Below are 19,064 nucleotides of genomic sequence, written 5' to 3' on the forward strand. Positions count from 1 at the left end.
AGCAGCTGTGAAGCCACCAAGCTGGGCGACGCAGCTTGATGGTTCCTGGTGGTACCCAAGCTATGCTGAGAGCCTCCCGAAGCAAAGGCACCAGGATGCAGAGTGGTCTGGGAAGGGCTGCATGGGTAGAGCAGGTATTCAGGACAGTGGTGGAGATGAAACTTTCTGGTGGTACTCAATGGCTCTGAATGTGACAACCAAGCCTCCGGTGCTTGGCAGTCTGGCTTTGTGCTCTGGCTGCTTAGATGATAGAGACTTGTATGGTTTCACCCATGAATGAATCGGGTAGGAGTCACAGATTCATCAGGTGGAAAGAAGTCATTTACACGCAAACCTTGCAGGGCCTGGCAGTGCTAGGAGAGGGAGTATGGAAATAGAGATCAGGAGGTAACCTCTGAAGATATTTCTGGATTAATACATCCAGAAAGCCTTCCTACCACTGACCACATGAAACTAACCCACAAGATATATAGTAAACTGGAATGGCAGAGTGACAGGGGTGACAACAGCAGCCTTATCTTCTCAAGTGAAGCCCTCAACCTACCTATGTGATGGCATATCCACATCCATATGGCTCGGACTTTCTCCAGATCAGTCCGGGCTTGTTTAAGCAGGGCTTTAACAAGTTCCTCTACGCTGTTCTTGACGTTTACCTGTTTGTGAGGAGGAAGCATTACAAGATTGTGGTGAAAAAATTGCTATGGTAGATCTCCCTTCCTCCCTGCTCCCTTGTTCTTCTAAAGCTAGTGAGACCCCACCTGCCAGGAGACTGCTCTAACCTCAGCTTCATTAAAAACAGAAATACAAAGCCATTTTTCATGCAAAAAGTATTTTTGGTTATAGTTTCTGCCCTAGAGTGGGATCTCTGTTTGCAGTGAAATGGTTTTTCACTTGTTTGGGAGATTTTGAGGTGCTTGCCCTGTTAGCTCAGACTAAGCTGGTGTTAGTGCTGGTAGCTAGGTTTCAAGGAACGTCCCCACAGGGGAGCTGGGAGGAGGACAGAGGCAAAAGCAAGACTTACTTTTAATGCGTAGGCATCCAGCTTCTCAAACTGCTGCAGATCTACTGGCATGGATTTCAAAGAGGATTTGTCCCATGGATATGCTGGGAAGAAAGGAGTTGTCATTGTCTTGGGAATGGAGGGGCTATTTTCCCTGGCTGTACACTTGAACAAGGGGACAGTGCAGAGCTCCTGCCCAGCCTAAGGTGGCATCCACCAGCAGATGCTTAGGGACCAGAGGACACGAGGGCACTTGCAGAAGATCCCCGCCAGCTGCACGGAAAGCAGGAGCCATCTTGTCTAGTCTTGTATAATTTGGGCAATGATGGAGTGGGAGGTACCCCTGTATCTTTGGCAGTGTGTAACGTGTTGGGACTTTCCATGCTGTTATGTGGAGGTGTACAAGTATCGGGGAGAATCTGTGCTGTGGAAGACCTGGCAAAACCATAACTTTTTAAAAAAACTCAGCAAAGAGCTACATTTCTTCATTAGTTTTGCTGAAACCAATCACTGTTTTGCACGAATTCAAGTGCGTGAGAAATGTTATGTGGGGAGAAGCTGGACTGAACCTGGTGTGCCTGCTCCTCTGCATCTTTGTAGGCTCTAGGCTCCTGGTTCTACTCAGTGTGAATAAAGGGTTAATAACTTGCCCTGATTAATCGGATAACTTATTTTTTAACAGCCTCTGAATGAGCTGACACTGTTCTCTCTCATCAGTGGGCCACCTAAGTGCTCCAGCTACAGTTTAGTGCACAGATGTATCGGATGGACACCTCCCCTGGGCTGCCGTCTGCTCAGCAATCCCTTTTCTTCTGAGGTGGTGAGAGAAGAATTGAGCTCTACAGCACTCTCCCCCTGCCATGTGCTGTCAGAGCCGTTCAGGACTAAAGAGATTCTTCTAGCTATCTCTGTAGGGTTGTTCTTTCTCTGGAAAAGAGGATTTAAGAGAGACTGCAAAGTGAAAATGCTGTTGCATGACTCCCGAGTGCTGGGAGAGGTGAATGAATGGTGCTGTAGGGCTGCTGTTTGCCTGGAGAGAGGTGACAGAGAGGAGTGAATTGCTCTGGGCTGTGTGTGAGGGCACAGAGGCTTTGGCTGGCTGCATACTGCTTTATTTGTGACCCTTGCTGAGCAAGTGGGATTCCCCTCCACTGCCTGCTCAGCGAGTGTCAGTGGGAGTGGGATGCACCAGAGGCTCTGAGAACAGCAGATCCTGGCTGAGAAGCTGGCAGTGTTTCTGAACGCCATATTCATCACCTGCTTCCTCTCCACCTCCCCAAAATGGGGCTCTGGCCCCTTTGCTCCCACTGGGGGTGCAGCCAGAAGGGTCTATTCCTGAATTGCAAGGGTGTTCTGTTAACACGAGCCCTGCTCTTCTTGGAAACCCCTGTCTCGGGGAGGGGTTATGGGGCGTCCCGTGTCCTGGTAACAGTGCCGCCTGCCAGGCGGGAAGCAGGCACATCCCGGTGCCGGGCAGGCGCCTGTCTGCCAAATCAGTGTGTAGGCACATGGCATCTGTTTCTTTAACAGCCTTGTTTGTTTATCTCAGTTTTCCCTGAAAAGGGCTATTAGGCTGACCTAAAGAGAGATAAAGCAGATTTACACGTTTAAAGGTTTCCACTCTCTACAGCTCTGAAAATTACTTTTTGCCTTTTGGGAATGGGATGGGTTTTTTTTTTTAAATTGGTTATCAGTTTTTTGTCTTTGACAGGTTATAGCCGCAAAGCTCCCTGCAGATGTGGGATCTGCAGTAACTCACGTAGTCCTGTAGGAAGTGTGCACAGTGCCTGTTTGAACAGCAGCCTTCCTCGGGTGAGGAGCCTTGGGAAGGTCTTGGGCATGGATGACATTCCCAAAGCCATCCCCCTCTGCCACCCCAATGAATGAGGTGCAAGGAAGCTGAATGCTACTTGTGGTAATAGAAATTAAATCCCTTGTCTGTGCACTTCAGTTTAGGCTTGTGGCAGGGTAAACCCTGTTTCTAGGACTGAAGAGCTTCCTATGTGGGGCTGCCTCACATTGTGCTCCACTATGCCACTGGTGTGGGGCGAGGGGACAGCTGATAGTTACCGTGCAGGTCTTTTCCTCCTGGCGGCTGTGGGGCTTCAGTCTGGAAACCTAGAAAATTGGGGAAGGGAGCATGAGGTGAGCAGTGGTTGGCAGGAGAAAAAAAAAGACAGAGTTATAAGTGATTCTGGGGACCAGGACTGGATGGAAAAAGCTGAAACTGAGGCTTTTCTTTGCTCATTCTCCTGCATTCAGACAGGATGTCAACACCCTGTGGAGCACGAGTGCTGGGAGCAGAGAGGGAAGAAGCAAGCCACCTGGACCGCCCCTGTGCCCTGTGTCCTCTCCCTGCTGTCCTGTGGCTCTGCAGGTCAGGCATCTCCTGTTCTAGCCCAAGGGCTGGGGACATCTAGCCCCTGCCCACCACCTGGCCAAACTCCCCAGGCATGGAATAAGTGAGAGCTGAGCTGTTAGATGATAACCCTGTACAGAGCTCTGTGGCAGCTGGAGGATTTTTGAGGAAAACAGCAGCCCCAGACTGTCATCACCCACCTTATGCCAGAGCCTGTGGAGGAGGGGATTCCCCTTGCCCCAGAAGCTCAAGGATTTTGCTCCTCAAGCCCCAGGTGCTGGCAGGGTCCAGCAGCATCTGCCTGGCAGTGAGAGTGGGTAAAGGGGTTGGCATCCTCTCAAAAGCCCTGAGCCCTTGTGTGGAGAAGGGAGCCTGGCTCCTCCTGGGAGCAACCTCCTGGACAAGGGACAGCTTAGACACACGTGCTGTGACAGAGCAAAGCCTCACCTTTGTTGTCCTGACCTCTCAGGCTGGGCAGCCTCCAGGGACCTGCAACAACCCCGGGCATGGTTAGTGCAATCATTGCAACACCTACCCTGGCTTGAGGGGTGCAGCATCTCCCTGAACTCCCAGAGGGCTTCTTCCCCTCCCTAATTCTGCAAAGGGAAGGATGTGCCCCCTTCTCCCTCCCACCCTTGACCTGCTCTGCTAGGATTCAAAGACCAGGCCATACCTTTTCCAAAGGAGAGTTTTTTGAGGAGTTGTGGGGTGGTATCCTTGGGATGAATCTCCACTGTCACTTGGGTTCCTGCAAGAAACAATGAGAACCTCTCTAAGAAAGGGAAAATTTACCGGGACACGGAGGAGAAGGGCAGGATTGCCTGCCGAACCATCGCTAAAGCCAATTCTTTAGCAAAAGCAGCAGCAGCTCTGGCAATTGTGAAGGTACTGAAGCTCTTGGCTTTCCTGGCAAAGCAAAGCACCCTTAAGAAAAACTCTATGGCCAGAAAGCCTCTGGTCACCTCTGTCGTGATTTGTAATCCTCAAAAAATAAAAGCCAGCCTGTTATAGCTTAACAGGTGACAAAGTGGTTCATAAATAAAGCAGAGGTCCTCAGCGAGGATTATGTGGCAGCTTAAAAAACCAGTTTATCACCATATTAAATAGCTCCTGATGGAGATACGGTAAGCAGAGAATCAATTTTTTCATTGATTTTTTTTTTTTTCTTGGAATCAAACAGAAAAAGGCTCAGAGCTATGAAAATGGTTTGACTTGTGATATTAAAATCTTTGGCAGAGACCATTGCCTGTAAGAGGCAGTGTTGTGGCAGAGCTGGCTGCAGTCCAGGTGTGCTGTGGGACTTGCACTCTGCATGCCATGATACTCCAGAACACCCTCAGATGGAAATCTGAGGGTCTTGTGTTTAAAGTTGCATAGAGAGAAGTGCAAGGAAAAAAGTTAGGGGGTGACTTAAAAGGATTAATGAACTTTTTGAAAGAGACTGCAATTTGTTTTTTTTGCAAGTATTTCATAAGGTTTTGCAACCACCGAGGCTCCCTGGAGGACCTCAGCGCTTGTGGGCTCCCTGTTTCGTATCAGACAGAGGTTACTTCAGAGGCTGAAGGTCAAGATGTTAATCCACCTCGGGGCTGCCGTTGAATCGCACGTGCTACCTCCTACGCTTTTATCGAGAGACTCGTGACATTTGGGGTTTTCCTTGAAAGCCAGCTCTTGAAACCCACTAATTAGGTAGGAATCTGCACTTTCATCAAAGAATAAGTTTTTCCTCAGAATTCAACTTTAGAAAGAAGGTTTTTTTTTATCCTGTGATTATGCAGAAAAGTTTGATGTCCTTTAAAGCCCCAAAAGCAGAAGGTAAGAAAAACTGTAAAAAACCACTTTTAAATCAGAGTTTTACTCCAATTCTGGGGTGGTTGCATATGTGGGTGTCAAGATTAGAACTGCTTGGTGTGTCTTGCCAGTTAATTCAAATGTAGAATGAAGTTGTTTCTCAAACACGTGACTTTGTGCAACACTATAATTTTCTTACGATGTTTATATATTATGGGGTCCTTTTTTATTTCTCAAGATTATTTTTATCTTTGGGTTTTTGTGAGTTTTCTTGCCAACTCCCACTTTCTCAGTTTTCTCCCCTAAATTAAAATTCTTTGTTTTCAAGAAACAAATTTCATGACGAGGAATGCCTTCTTCCAGTAAGTTTAAAAGGCATTTAAAAAAATGAAAAATGTAATTGCACAGAAATTTTCCAGTGTTACATCCATTGCTTGAAAAACTAATGGTAGGAATAGTAAAAAACATCAGCAACTATTTCATAATCAAGACATCCTTCATAAAGAAAGAGTTGCATTGCCTCTTGTTCTCTGTGGCCAGAGAAGTCCTTGGCTGGTGAGTGCTTTGGGGCGCAGCTGGCCCAGCACTGCCCCTGCTGTGTTGCAGGGATGGCTCCTTGCGAGGATCTACCCTATGAAAGGACGTCTGCAACTAGTTGTCTTATGCTAAACTTCTGCCAATTTTATTTCTTCCAGCCCTTCCACCCTTCCTTCAGCAATGGAATATCTGCCAATGGCAAGAGTATGTTATTTTGCTTTCTGATTACAGCTATGCTATGTCCTGGTGGTCAGGGGGATGTCCAGGAGCTCCAGGATCCACCTCCACATGTCCACACTGAAAGACCCAAAGATTCTCTGGGCTCCCCTGGGATTTTTAATTCTTCATGCTCAGGATCACAAAATGGTCAGGGTGGGGCTTTTTTGCTCTTTTGGGGTGTTCTGAGGTTATTTTATTACAAAAACAGCTGGAGTGGGACCTCACTGAAGCCATGCTCTGAAAAACTGTTATCCCTTGGGTCACCACTTACCTTCGTTAGAATAAGACATAATGGCTTGCATCTGCTTGCAGGGTTCCCTGGAGACTTGCCGGCCTGGTTGTATAAAGAAAAACATTTTGGTGCTTTGAAGAAAGCGGAGGTGTCCAGCATGGCAGCAGACTCAACCTGTGCCTTTGCTCAGCAGTGAAGTAAGTAAGATTACAAGAAGCTCGACCCCGTTCTCCAACTTCAAAGCCCAGTTGCTCATTGTCCAGGGGTACCTGCCCCTGCTCCAGAGGGATGCCCTAGCCTGGGGAAGGGCTGGAGCAGGCACTGCCACTCAGGGTAGGGGGGGTTAGGGTGCTTGGACCAGCAGATATGTGTTTGGAGAGGTGGGTGGGAGGGAAGGGCAGTGTGGGGAGCTTGGAGGCAATGTGGTCCCTGAGCAGGAGCATGGTGCAGTTCTCAGCATCTCACCCTCATCTTCAACTCTCCCCTCTAGGCTCTGGGAGTCCCTGACTGTCTCAGTGATGCCAACTGGCCCCAGGGTCCTTGGGACAGAGGGAGGTGTGTGGAGCACCTGGCGTGCCCAGAGAATTGTAGGCAGCATAAATCCGCTGTGCTGACAGTTAGCCAGGGCAGTCAGCAAATGCCAGGTGACAGTGAGCCATAGCTCCCGCGTGGCTTGTGATGCTCGAGCCTTGCTGGAGGCGGGGTGGACGCTGGCCAGGACGCCAGGGTGATCCCTCACTCTTTTTCAAAGCGTCATGGGATCACTGTCCTGCCAGCCACCAGAGACCAGTGCAAGGAACCTGGTTTTCACGGCTTGTCCTGAAGGCTGGATACCATTCGTAGCTCGTGGCTGCGACAAGGATCAGGCCCATGACTGATGGGATTTTGTGGCACAGCATGGGGCCGCAGCCTGTTTGCCTCTGTGGGGTTGGGGTGAGGCTTATGTAATACAGTTTGTAAATATTGCGGCAGCACCAGCTGCTTGGTGGTGTCAGAGGCTTCACCAAGATGCTAGCACAGCTGATTAAAGGGGAATTTATTAACCCCTGCAATGTCAGAAGAGTGAGAGCTCTGCCTGCTCCTCTGGTATCTGAATTCCTCAGTAATCCTCAAGGGGATTTAAATTTTGCCTAAGGTAGAGCTGCAAGGAAAGGTTTCTCCTATACATACTAAATATTCCTGCCATTAGTTTGGGGTGGTGAATGATCCATACTGTCTTCTCACTTGTAATGGAGGCTCTGACTTGTCTCTGCAGCTCGGGCTGCAGAGCCTCTTGAGCATAACAGAAGAGCAGCAGTGTGTTGACTATTTATCTGCTCTCAGAGACCATCAGATTTGTTTAAAAAAGAAAAACAAAACAAAACCAAAAAACCAACCAAACAAAAACAAACAAACAAAAAACCAAAAATCCAAGTTGTATCTTGCCATGAAATACTACTTGCTTACAGTCTGTGGGCCATCCAGCATGACTAATTTCAGAGGGGCATGGATCAGGGCTCCTATCAAGCATCGTAACAGCTTTTGTATACTGCTATTGCTTGGCCTGTGGAGGCAAAGCTCCTGTTTGGTATAACTAGGATCAGCTGTTTGGTACCATGAAAATTACCTGTTGTCTTGCTTTACCTTTGCCCCCTGCCTTTCTCTGCTAGACACCACATTATGCTTAGACTACCAGGAAAGGAGGTTGGATGGTCTGATTCCCTTCCCCGGGAGCTGCTCTGTCCTGTTGCATCGCAGTCCTGCAGCCTGGCTGTGTGCAGCCAGGGGTAACCCCTTCGGATGCTCCTTCTGAGCTGTTTCAGGGCAGAAGGGTGAGGAACTGGCAGGGGAACATTCAAGACTAGCAGCCACATTGTTCCCAGACAGCAATCACACCTGCCTTGCACTCAGCAATATCTGAGCAGGGAAGATGAAGAAAGGACTGGTGGACAGATGGGTTGAAACCCTAAAGGTTTCTTGCACACCCTAGACCCTGCTTAAGCTGTGTGAGTGTTGGGGAAGTCTCTGGAAGCTTGATCTGCAACCTGAGCAATTCGGGGCACTGAATTTCCCCTGACATCAGCTGGCTGTGAAATACAAGAGCTCTGTGCACCTGAAATATGACCAAGCTCCATGGCAGCCCGCAGGAGAATCCCCTGCAAATGGCTGTGCACGGGCTCTGCAGTTGCCACTGACGTGCATCCCGGCCACGGGGCAGAGGAGAGCATGGAGGGGATGCTTCCCACGACATATGGCCTGAGGCCCTCTGTACGTCTCCACTGAAGCCCCCCAAAGCGCTAGAAAGGGATGGGTTGTTTCAAGCATGTTTATGCTTGAGAGGCACAGCTGGGTGCTAAAAGCTTGCAAATGAGTTTTGAGTACTGTGGTTAGTTTATCAGTAGAGTGGTAAGATGACATACCGTTAAGGTCTCGCCCCTGAGGTGGCTGTGATCTGCTGTTTCCATTTCCATCATCCTGCAAACCTATAAAATACAAATGTGCGATTGGCAGGCTGTCCTGGAGTGAGGTTCGGGCACTGCCTGGACGTCAAGCACCCTGAAACCTTTCATGTAACCCATCATTCCAGCTGAACCCAGGTGTCACTGGGATCCACCTTCCCTCTTGTCTGCAACGTTTGTTGCAGCTCCTGTTGCTAGAGTATGAAATATCAGGATGAAGAAAGTGCAATAGTCCAGGTGTATGTTGCTTCAGTAGGGCTTGCCTGTATTTGGGTAGGTGCTGAATGCTGTGTTAGATGAAGCATGAACAAACCTTCTGTGTTAGCTTTGCCTATCCTTGTTACCCTGGAACTGATTGAAAATCTAGCTTTCCACCAAGGTTTTAGAGCAGGAATGCGCCTTTTTCTCTTTACTTCTGCAGGGAGGGCCCCTTTACAGTTGCAGAGCACAGCCTTAGCTTTTTGGAAGATCCCCTGTAGGATAGGAGCTGGGCCAGGGAGACTGTACTAGACTGTAGCTATAAATGGCTCAGGGTAGTCATCCTTGGAGACAAAACCTAGACACACTTCAAACAAAACAGTTTTGCCCCTGTGCTCTGTTGTAGTAGGTGCTGGTCTGGAGTGAAATTGCTGAGATCTCCCCCTGCTCCCCTTTCACAGCTGAGAAAGCTGGTGGAGGCATCTCAGGGCCACCACAGAACAGAGCAAGGTGCAAATGTGGTCCTCAGATTAGTATCCGTGTGTATGTCACCTCCTCCTGCACCCTGGGTTGCATGCACCAGAGCCAGACACTGAGCAACATGCAACACTGCATGAGCAAGGGCTCTCCTGCACCCGCAGGACCAGCGAAGGCACGCTGGGTTTCTACAAAAATAGTTTGAAGTTTGGGGGTTTTGCAGCATGTCTGCAAAGGAAAAGGGACGGTGGGGGAAAGCCCAAACCCTGCTCCAAAGCTGCTGCTTTGCTTCACCATCTCCTGGACAGCTGGTGCTGCACCTGCAGCCCTCCCCGCCCTCGCACCGACTGCAGGCGCTACGTTACCTGCACTTCGGCTGCCTTCCATCTGCCAATCTCTCTGCCCTTTCTGCTTGCTCGCTGTCTCCTCAGGGTGGACAATAAGCATCAAATTCATCGTTACTGCACTGGGATCTGTCTTAAAGTCCATGGTACCCATCAGAGCATGGCCAGGGTGCTGGTCCTCCCGCAGAGCTGCTGCTGCTGCGAGTTGCTGTGTTTATTTTCCACCCTTGGAAAGGCAAGCGCGCTCCCCCCAAGCCGCAGCACCAGCAGGCTGGCCCTGCCAACTGCACCATGAGTGCTCTGCCAAAGCCGACCCTAATGAAGAGGTTACAAGTCACCTTTGAAAGGAAATCGCAGGAGGGATCCGTTTCCTAAAGCAGAGGAAAGAGCTGTGTTTCGGGCGGGGGGTGGGGGTGGGGTGTCTGGTTTCAGAGTGCCCCCGTCTCCCCCTGCCCTTTCTCTGTCGCTTTAGGCTTTAAGCACTTGTCTACACCCAAATCCCCCAGCAGCACTGTTTTCTGGGGGGGATTCACTTCCCGCCACTGGCAGAAATCCTTAAAAGGCTTTCTTTTTTGATCCTCTCTCCCGGCAGAAACTTAAATGATACTTGGGAGTATAAATAATAACTGCTGCAGAGGAGGGCAGCAGCTGTGGCGGGAGGAAAGGGGCTAAAACCAGGGAATAAGCAGCGATTTGCGACGGGGAGGATCAGCCTTTGCAGAGCTGCTCAGCATGCAGTGTGACTGTAGCGAAGGGAATTGCATGGTGCAAGCCAGACTGTCCCAAAGGAGCCAAAACCATCAACTTCTGCCCCAAAGGACCCCCCAAAAAATCAGCCTCCCTCTGCCCCCATCAGCCTGTGAGCCTGGCTCTCTGGGGTAGCTGGAGACTGCTAATCAAAAAGGAAAGCTGTGCAAACCTCCGGCTTTCTAGAAACTCTCCCAGCCCTACCAAATGGGGGACAGGAAGGGTTACAGTGTGGGTTAGCAACTGGGCTCAGCTGGCCCCTGCGGCTTGGAGAAGGGGCTGGCAGGGAGACACTTTCTAATTTTACCGCTGGCCCCTGTCCCACCTGTGCTGCCAGCCCTGGCTGGTGGTCCCAGGGGAGCAATAGCACCTGTGGGCTGAAGGACTCTCCGGCAGTGTTAGGGAGGGCTGTGGGGGTGTGGGAGGGACCGGCTGGAAAAGGGGAGTTTTGGGAGCTCATCATGGGTAAGGTGCCTTTTTGCGGGTGTTGTGAGCACTTCTTGGGCAGGAGTGTGAGAGCACTGGGTTACTCTGGCTGTGGGCTGGGGAAAGTTGCTGTCCTGGATCTGCAGGCAGGAGCTGGTACTACTGCCTGGTGTTAGGTTACTCATGTTTGCAGACATGGGTTTTCCCCATGGATCTCTATATAAATCCTGTTCCCTCCCAATCTCCTGCCCCTTTTCTGTTCCTGAGCCCCTTCCAAAATATGGACAGCCGATATGCCCCTGTGCTTTCCTGCAAATCCAGCCCTAAGCAGCTCCTCAGCAGATCCAGAAATAGTGTGTGTGGCTGCAGGGAACCTTCCTCCATCCAGCTTTGCTGGTGCACCTTTGTGTGGTCATGCACCCTCCATGAGCCCCTGGATGGTTCCCGCAGCATCCCTGCCAAGAGGAGAGTACCAGGGATGGGAGGTTGCATGTAAGCCCCAGTAATGCAGCGAGAATCCCATGCTGGGGATGGATAATAACGTTGCCGGGGTCCAGGTAGCTGTTTTGCTCTTTAATTCATGCATCAGAGGGGTTTTAGGTTCAGGGGTCCCTGGTTCAGCTCTGGCTGTAAGGGGCTAGTTGGAGATGGTTAAACCCGATGAGGAGGAGGGAGGGAGGGACAGATGCACACTGAGACGTGCTGGCCTCCACCAGGCAGACTTTCCAAGCCATCTGGGGCTTGCCTGTCTCCAGTTCAGGTCCCTGAGATTTACGGCTGGAGTGACTTTCTAATCACAGTTTCACCATCTGCCTGTTGGCCTTTAGCACCCCCCTCTCACCTGTCACTGAGCCCTGCCGCTCCTGCCCGTGCCACCCGGTGAGGAGCACCCTTTCCTCCCCATTGACCCAGCTGCTTGTCTGAGGTGCAGCCCTTGTTCCTACAGGTCCCTTCTCCCTCATCTTCCCAGGTGGGACTGGCTGATCTCCTGAACTACTCATTGGTGCAGCTGAGTCTTAGTTTGGGTGTCACCCAGGTCTTCCACCAAACTCTGCTCTGGCTAGTGCATGTTCCCACCAACCCACTTCACTCTGCTGCTGCCTTCCATTGACAGTGATTTAATAGAATCATAGAATCGTTTAGGTTGGAAAAGACCTCTAAGATCATTAAGTCCAACTGCCAACCCAGCACTGCCAAGTTCACCACTAAACCATGTCCCCAGGTGCCACATCTACATGTCTTGTCAACACCTCCAGGAATGGTGGCTCAACCACTTTCTAGGCAGCCTGTTCCAGTGCTGGACAACCCTTTCAGTAAAGAAATTTTTCCTAATATCCAATCTAAACCTCCCCTGATGCATCCTGAGGCTATTTCCTCTCGTCCTATCACTAGTAACTCGAGAGAAGAGGCCAACACCCACCTCACTACAGCCTCCTTTCAAGTAGTTGCAGAGACCGATAAGGTCTCCCCCTTAGCCTCCTCTTCTCCAGGCTAAACAACCCCAGCTCCTTCAGCTCCTCCTCACAGGACTTGTTCTCCAGACCCTTCCCCAGCTTCATTGCCCTTCTCTGGACACAATCTAGCTACTCAGTGTTCCTCTTGTAGTGAAGGGCCCAAAACTGAACAGGGGATTCAAGGTGTGGCCTCACCAGTGCCGAGTACAGGGGCACAATCACTTCCCTACTCCTGCTGGCCACACTAGTCCTGATACAAGCCAGGATTCAGCCGTCTGTCAACCAACAACCCCAGGTCCTTCTCTGCCAGGCAGCTTTCCAGCCACATTTCCCCAAGCCTGTAGTGTTGCATGGGGTTGTTGTGACCCTAGTGCAAGATGGGGCACTTGGCCTTGTAAAACCCCATACAACTGGCCTCGGCCCATCGATCCAGCCTGTCCAGATCCCTCTGCAGAACCTTCCTACCCTCAAGCAGATCGACACTCCTGCCCATTTTGGTGTCATCTGCAAACTTACTGAGGGTGCACTTGATCCCATCATCCAGATCATTGCTAAAGATATTAAACAAGACTGGCCCCAAAACTGAGCCCTTGAGAACCCTGCTTGTGACTGGTCAGCAACTGGATTTAGCTCCATTCACTCCAACTGTCTGGGTTCGGCCATCCAGGCAGTTTTTACCCAGTGAAGAGTATGTCTCTCTAAGCCATGAGCTGCCAGCTTCTCTAGGAGGCTGCTGGAAATTCTCCAGCAGAATGGGAAACAGTATCAAAGGTTTTCCTGCAGTCTAGGTAGAGAACATCCACAGCTTTTGCCTCATCCACTGAGCAAGTCACCTTCTCATAGAGAAGGAGATCAGGTTAGTCAAGCAGGACCTGCCTTTCATAAATCCATGCTGTCTGTATCCGATCACCTGGTTTTGCGGTATGTGCCACACGATGGCACTCAAGATGATCTGTGCCATCCCCTTCCCTGGCACCAAGGTCAATGCATCAATGCATCTGGCTAATGCAGCTTCCCACCAATCCTCTTCACTCTACTGCTGCCTCCCATCAACAGTGATTTCCCTGCATGTCCTGGCCTAGCTCCTCTACCAAAGCACCTTGCTCTTCTTCCTGGTCTTCTCTTAACCTTGCTCCTCTCCAGTTCCAAAAAGGTGATGGCTCAGTGACAACAAGAAGGAAAAAAATCTGGCTGGGAACACTGATAAAAGAAGGTTTCTCTGGTGCAACCCAAATCACACTGAGAACATGAGCTGAACTTGATGAAATGAATGTTCTGGTGGCGCCAGCTGATGTCAAGCTGATGTATTTCTTCCTTGGTAGCTCAGAGCCGGAGCCTCTGCAGCCAAGCATGTGGTGGTCCCTGCTTTGGTTTCTGCTGGTGCTTTCCTTCCTAGTGTGCTGTAAAAATTGATAGAGTCTTATTTTATTTTTCTTAAGGGTGACATGGCTGCTCCTGGCCCAGATGCCTGCAGGCAGCAGTACTGCAGGCAGAGCACCACTCCACTGTCTTTCCCCTGATGGCCTCAGCTGTGTTCAACCAAACTGTGTTTCCAGCTCAATGAAAGCATCTGCAGGAAGTTTCTGCTGTCCTAGAAATAATGATCATCAGGGAGAGGGTAGTTGTTTTTGGAGGGCTCTTTTTGCATTTTCTTTTCTTCTATTTTTTCCAAAAAAAAGGATATCTTGAGAGGGGAAAGGGAAGGGTCCTAGTTGTGTTTTTGTGACAGTGCCATGAGCATGAAAGCAAAGGCTTTGCTTGAGGTGGGTGCTGCTACCTCCCCCTCCAGCAAGCAGCAAGCCCTCCTTATTTGAAAGATTTTTTTTTAAAGCCATGTGATTTCTCATGCGTAGGAAACCTGTTGTTGGCCTGAGATAAGGTCACAACCAGCAACATCTGTCTGTGTGCCAGGATATTTCTGAAGCTAAAAAAATTTACATTTTGAGAAGGGAAAGAAGAAAGCCTTTTATTGCTGTGTTGATTTTAAAATAAAAGCAGCTCTTTGAATTTGCTGCAGGATTTGAAATGTTCACCTAAGTCACAGGGAGATGAATTAATGGCCAGAGAACAAGAGAAGCTATCAGAGTGGCATGATTACATGTATTTACCACATGGCTGTCATTTCTCCAGGGGTGATCTGGGGGAGAAAGAGACCATACAAATGTAGAGCAAGAATTAGGTTATTTGAATCCCATTGGGTAGAAAGGAAAATTGCAGGCTGCGTTCCCCAAGAAAGCATTTTTAACTCTTCTGCAGGTGTTTTGCCTTCACTGCAGTCTGTAAAAGCAGAAGGTGTGGTGGGAAGATGCTCTGTCTCTGCTGTGCTGAAGGGTGGCTGCTCGAGGCCTCAGTCCTGCCCGGGCCGTGGTTGAGGGTGCTTAAATGCTTTTCCAAGATCGTTGTAGATGCCTGCGCCTGGAAAAAGGTGGCACATTCTCCTGACCTGCTCTAGCTGTCCACTCTGGGGAGATTGCTTACCCCCTGGTGGTATGGGGTCTTCTCCACTGCCTGGAGGGAAGTCTGGGCATGTAACTCCAACGGAAGCAATGCCAATGCTGTCTAAAGATGAATCCCAGCCCCTTCAAATTAGTTTGGAACTAACATGCCCTTGATGACACCTATGGTAACCAGCTAATACTCATTGCTTTAAAACTTCTGCCTTTCACTTGATGCTTACTGGTTCTTGTGTTACAACAAATATCCCCATTTCCCCCACCTGTGCCATCCATGAAGGCATTAGCAGTAGTCACCGCCAAGCTGTAGAGCCTTTGTGCAGGAGTTGTCCCCTGTTGCTGCTTCTCCTCCTCTATGCCCTTGTAAGCTCTGTTGTACCCTTTCTGAGGTGGGGGAACAGGGCTGGACATGCTGCTCCACGTGCAGGCATACCAGTGATTTCTGTCTTGTTCTCCATGCCCTTCCTGTTAACGTCCTGTCCCAGTATTAGCTTTGCTTTGTTCGGCCACCGCTGAGTGGGTATTTTCAAAGAACTATCCACAAAGACTCCCAAGATCTGTCTCCCTACTCAGAATAGCTCATTTAGAGCCCATTATTGTGTGTGTGCGCACATATATATTTGGAGTTTGGTTTGGTTTTTTTCTTTTTTTTCCCCAGGCATTACTTTGTATTTGTAGACATTGAAACTCAGCTTCCATTTTCTCTCTCAATTGCAAGTTAACTTTGGAGCGCCAGGATGCATTCATGTTGCATAACGCATTACAATTGCACTCTGATGAGTTTTAATCTACTCTTTTGGCCTGTCTGTCCTTTCTTCCTCCTTCCAACAGAGCTGCAAGACACTGCGCTTATTCTCCTCCCAGCAGCTTCCAAACCACAGATTGCTCAGATGCTCTGTTCATTTTGCAGCTTCTGCTGTGTCAGCAGCTGTGCTTTATGATTTAAGACAGCAGCAAAACTTTCCACTGAACTATAAACCCGTGTATTCAGTTTCCTGGTATCCACACAACCGGGAAACTAATTGACGGCTGCAATAGTCCTGCGAGGAGAGGTCAGGACGTATTTAGATTGCAGGGAGACAATGAGGGTTGGCGCAGAACTGAACCAAATGCCACGATCCTCAGGAAGTAATATGGTGGGGGTGAAGCTTTGAAGCTGGAGTCGGCCTGCCTCATTGCTGGAGTCTACCTGACTTGGGAAAATAGCTCTCCCCAAATGGGAGAGCCTCTGGCAGGAGGCAGTGCATCTTGGATGGGATAGCTGGTCCAGAAAAGCCAAGCCTGGCTGGTCCCCGGCGAGTTGTACAGCACAGCACTTGTTCTGCTGGGGAGTGTGTGGACACCCTTCCACTGGCTGCCTGCACAGAGATGCTGGAAGCAGCCCTAGGATGAGTATGGAGCTGGGTGAGAAATGGAACTGTGGCTTGGAGAATATGAGTGTTGTGTCTCTGTGCTCAGAGAGAGGACTGCACATATTTCTGCAGGTTTCTGCTACTTTCCCCATTATTCACGGAAAAAATGGCATTGCCTTGAGGATTGCTGCTCTTTGTTCCTTGAAGAACAACCTTTCGGCGGCTGAAGATTCAGCAGATGTTTTGCTAAGGTTTCTTAAAAATGAAAAATACCAAAGTTGATGCCCAGTGGCAGAGACCTGCAGGAGTGGCCTTGTGTCCTTGGCCACTTTGGGTGGCTCTGAGGGGCGCTGCTCCTCCCCTCGTATGGTGGCAGCTGGATGCCACTCAGCCTGAAGCACCAGCAGCTGAAGGCAGGGCTGCCTCTGTCCCCAGCGTGCAGGGCTGCTGGAGGGAGGGGGCTGTTGGCAGGACATTCACCATCAAAGGTTGCCAGGGCGGGAGAGCTATGCTGTCTTGTCTGTCAGAGCACGGATCTGTTGACCTTCAGCGTGCTGCTTGGCTTACTTTTTCTTGCTGGCCTTTGTAGACGAGGAGAGCAGTTCTGGCCAGGCTGCGTGTGGTCATTGAGGCATTAATCCTTTTATAATCTCCAAATAACTCATCCTTTGAAGGCAGTGAGGGTGAGTGCAACAGACCCCCTCCCCCTGACCTTGCTGGGAGGCCAGCGAGCTCTCCTGGCTGCCGCTGATCCCTGTAAGAGGTTTCATCCTCTCCCAACCACTGCCAGACCAGCTCTCAAAATGGCTCATCCAGCTTTCCCGGGGACAGTCTGTGTTAGCCTTTGAATACCCTACAGAGGGCTTAGGGGTCGTTTGTTAAGGTGTCCCAGTAACTTGAATTATGCATTAGCCATGCACTTGGGCAAAGTGCTTTATTGTTAACCACTTGCCATAAAATTACTCTCAGACAATCTGGGTTACTGCACGATGTGAAATGCATCTGAGATGGGTACTACAGTTACAAACGTTTTAAGAGACACAGGTGAAGAAATGAAGCGGGGTGGGGAAACCCTTGCTAAATTTACTTACCTCAGTATTAAATATGAAGGGGGTCTCTCCCCCCTGAGCAGACTGGCTTTCTCAACATACCCCTTCTCTGAAACTCTGGCTTTTGTACTGTGCAAGTCTGGTGGAGGTTGTCCTGAGTCATCCAGAATACCCAGGCAGGTTTATTTTCTTTACCTGGAAGGCTATTTCTGGTTTATTCAGGAGGGAGCTTTGCCCTTTCTAATTAAATAAGCAGCATGTCACTTCCTGGGAGATGCAGAAGGTGCTTTGCTAGACCAAGCATTGTATTTTGCATTTTATCAACATCTCTCTGCTGCAGTGATGAGCAAAGCCCTTCTTGTTGACCTGGTAGACGCATGAATTATCTCCTCAGCCCAGTCAACTTGCTGAGGCACTGGAACAGGTTGCCCAGAGAACGGCCCATCCCTGGAAGCATTCAAGGCCAGGTGGGACAGGGCTTTGAGCAACCTGGTCTAGTAGAAGGTGTCCCTGACTATGGCCAGGGGGTTGGAACTACATGATCTTTAAAGTCCCTTCCAACCCAAACCATTCTATGATTCTATGATAATCCAGGGCGAGTCAGGCCTGGTTTTGCTACATAGGGGTCCTTGAACCAGGAGTGCTGCTGACTCCATGTGTTCCCAGGGCCAGGAGTGACACAAAGGAGGTCTGCTATGTGCCTTACAACATGTGAAGCTGGCTGACAGGAAGAATGGGTCCATGAGGAGACGGGGCTATTTCTTCCACATGTGAAAATGTGTAGACGTGGCACTTCAGGGCATGGTTTAGGAGGCATGGTAGTGTTGGGTTGACAGTTGAACTTGATGACCTTAAAGGTCTTTTCCAACCTTAATGATTCTATGATTCCATGATAAAGTAATTTTTTTTTGCCAAGGACCAGAAGTTAAGTGCTGCCTAGAGCTGCCCCTTCCTTATACTATGCTGTGGACAGTGATGGGCCAGGAGGCAACGCATGGGCTTGCTCTATCAAGCTGGCACTGATGGCATTCTCCTTTACCATATCTCCTGCCCTCCTTGAGGGCCACACCTTCTCTCAGGCTGACTGTATTGCTGCTGTTCCCACCCAAAATGGGGTGCTTGCTGGAGACACAGCCTATTTGCTGTAGCATGCAGCACCTGCCATGCATGGGCTGCCTGTGCTCACTGCCGCTCACCCTGGCCGTAGGAGAAGTCCAAAATGCCAAATCATTTTTGCACTGGCCAAACCTTCATACTTTGCTAAGTATTTTGCCACCACCTTGGAAGAACCAGCTGGCCTGTTCCCCAGGTCAAAGCCCCCAGGTGTGCTGCTTCCCCAGCAGCCTGCTAGGGCATCGAGAGGAACCAGACACCCTCTTGGTTCCTGCTGCCCTTCCAAAAGGTGCTAGAAGGTGAACCTGACAGCCTGCCGTTCCGACACGGACACTGCGCCTGGCTAGAATGAGCATCCATGCGTTGCCATGGAGATGCCTGATGGGCATCTCTAACTTTTCAGAGACCTGGCAGGATGCTGGGGCATCCTAAGCAACATTAGCAGTGCTGAAATATACCCTCTCTGCTCCAGAAGACTAAAAAGTAGTCAGGAAAGACTTCTCCACTTGGGATGCAATGAGCTTACCTGTGGAGCTGGGCTGTCTGTCTTGTCCAGTCGCTGCTCCCATCTCCACGTGAGCTGTTGGAAAGATGAGAAAATGTTATGAGAGTCTTTCCTCGAGCAGCTGACCAAAAATCACATTATGCTTTTTGTTCTGCTCGCATAGTTTCAGGAAGCTGAGTGCCGAATGGCATGATGCTGTGCGTCTGGTGAGAGGCATGGTGCTTTGCTCAGAGAAGGAGAAAGTTGTTTTGATAAAGAAATGGGGAAAAGAGGGAGAAGAAGGCACAGTCAGTGACAGAGCACATTGTCCTGAGTATTGGAGCCAGACCCAAAGGGTTAAAGCAACCAGAAAGCCTAAGAGGGTCCCTCA

The 19,064-nt window shown here is 49.8% G+C and overlaps 1 protein-coding gene across 2 annotated transcripts in view; it reads right to left on the reverse strand.

Annotated features, from left to right (window-relative positions):
* Window positions 1-18,763, reverse strand: part of KY (kyphoscoliosis peptidase) — a 30,298-nt gene extending 11,535 nt beyond the window's left edge. Inside the window, exons 1-8 of one of the 2 annotated variants that reach the window (XM_075098346.1) lie at window positions 18,716-18,763; window positions 8,538-8,600; window positions 6,178-6,240; window positions 4,033-4,107; window positions 3,807-3,848; window positions 3,071-3,118; window positions 1,022-1,104; window positions 545-653 (exon numbers count right to left, since the gene is read on the reverse strand). In XM_075098346.1, the coding sequence (XP_074954447.1) occupies window positions 545-653; window positions 1,022-1,104; window positions 3,071-3,118; window positions 3,807-3,848; window positions 4,033-4,107; window positions 6,178-6,240; window positions 8,538-8,600; window positions 18,716-18,758 (526 nt within the window). In that variant the 5' untranslated portion in view covers window positions 18,759-18,763. Of the gene's footprint in view, window positions 1-544; window positions 654-1,021; window positions 1,105-3,070; window positions 3,119-3,806; window positions 3,849-4,032; window positions 4,108-6,177; window positions 6,241-8,537; window positions 8,601-9,616; window positions 9,944-18,715 lie in introns of those variants that run through there. The other variant, XM_075098345.1, reaches the window with a different exon arrangement.
* Window positions 18,764-19,064: the final 301 nt, after the last annotated feature.

Source organism: Phalacrocorax aristotelis, chromosome 7, assembly GCF_949628215.1.
Source record: "Phalacrocorax aristotelis chromosome 7, bGulAri2.1, whole genome shotgun sequence".
Classification (NCBI taxonomy): domain Eukaryota; kingdom Metazoa; phylum Chordata; class Aves; order Suliformes; family Phalacrocoracidae; genus Phalacrocorax; species Phalacrocorax aristotelis.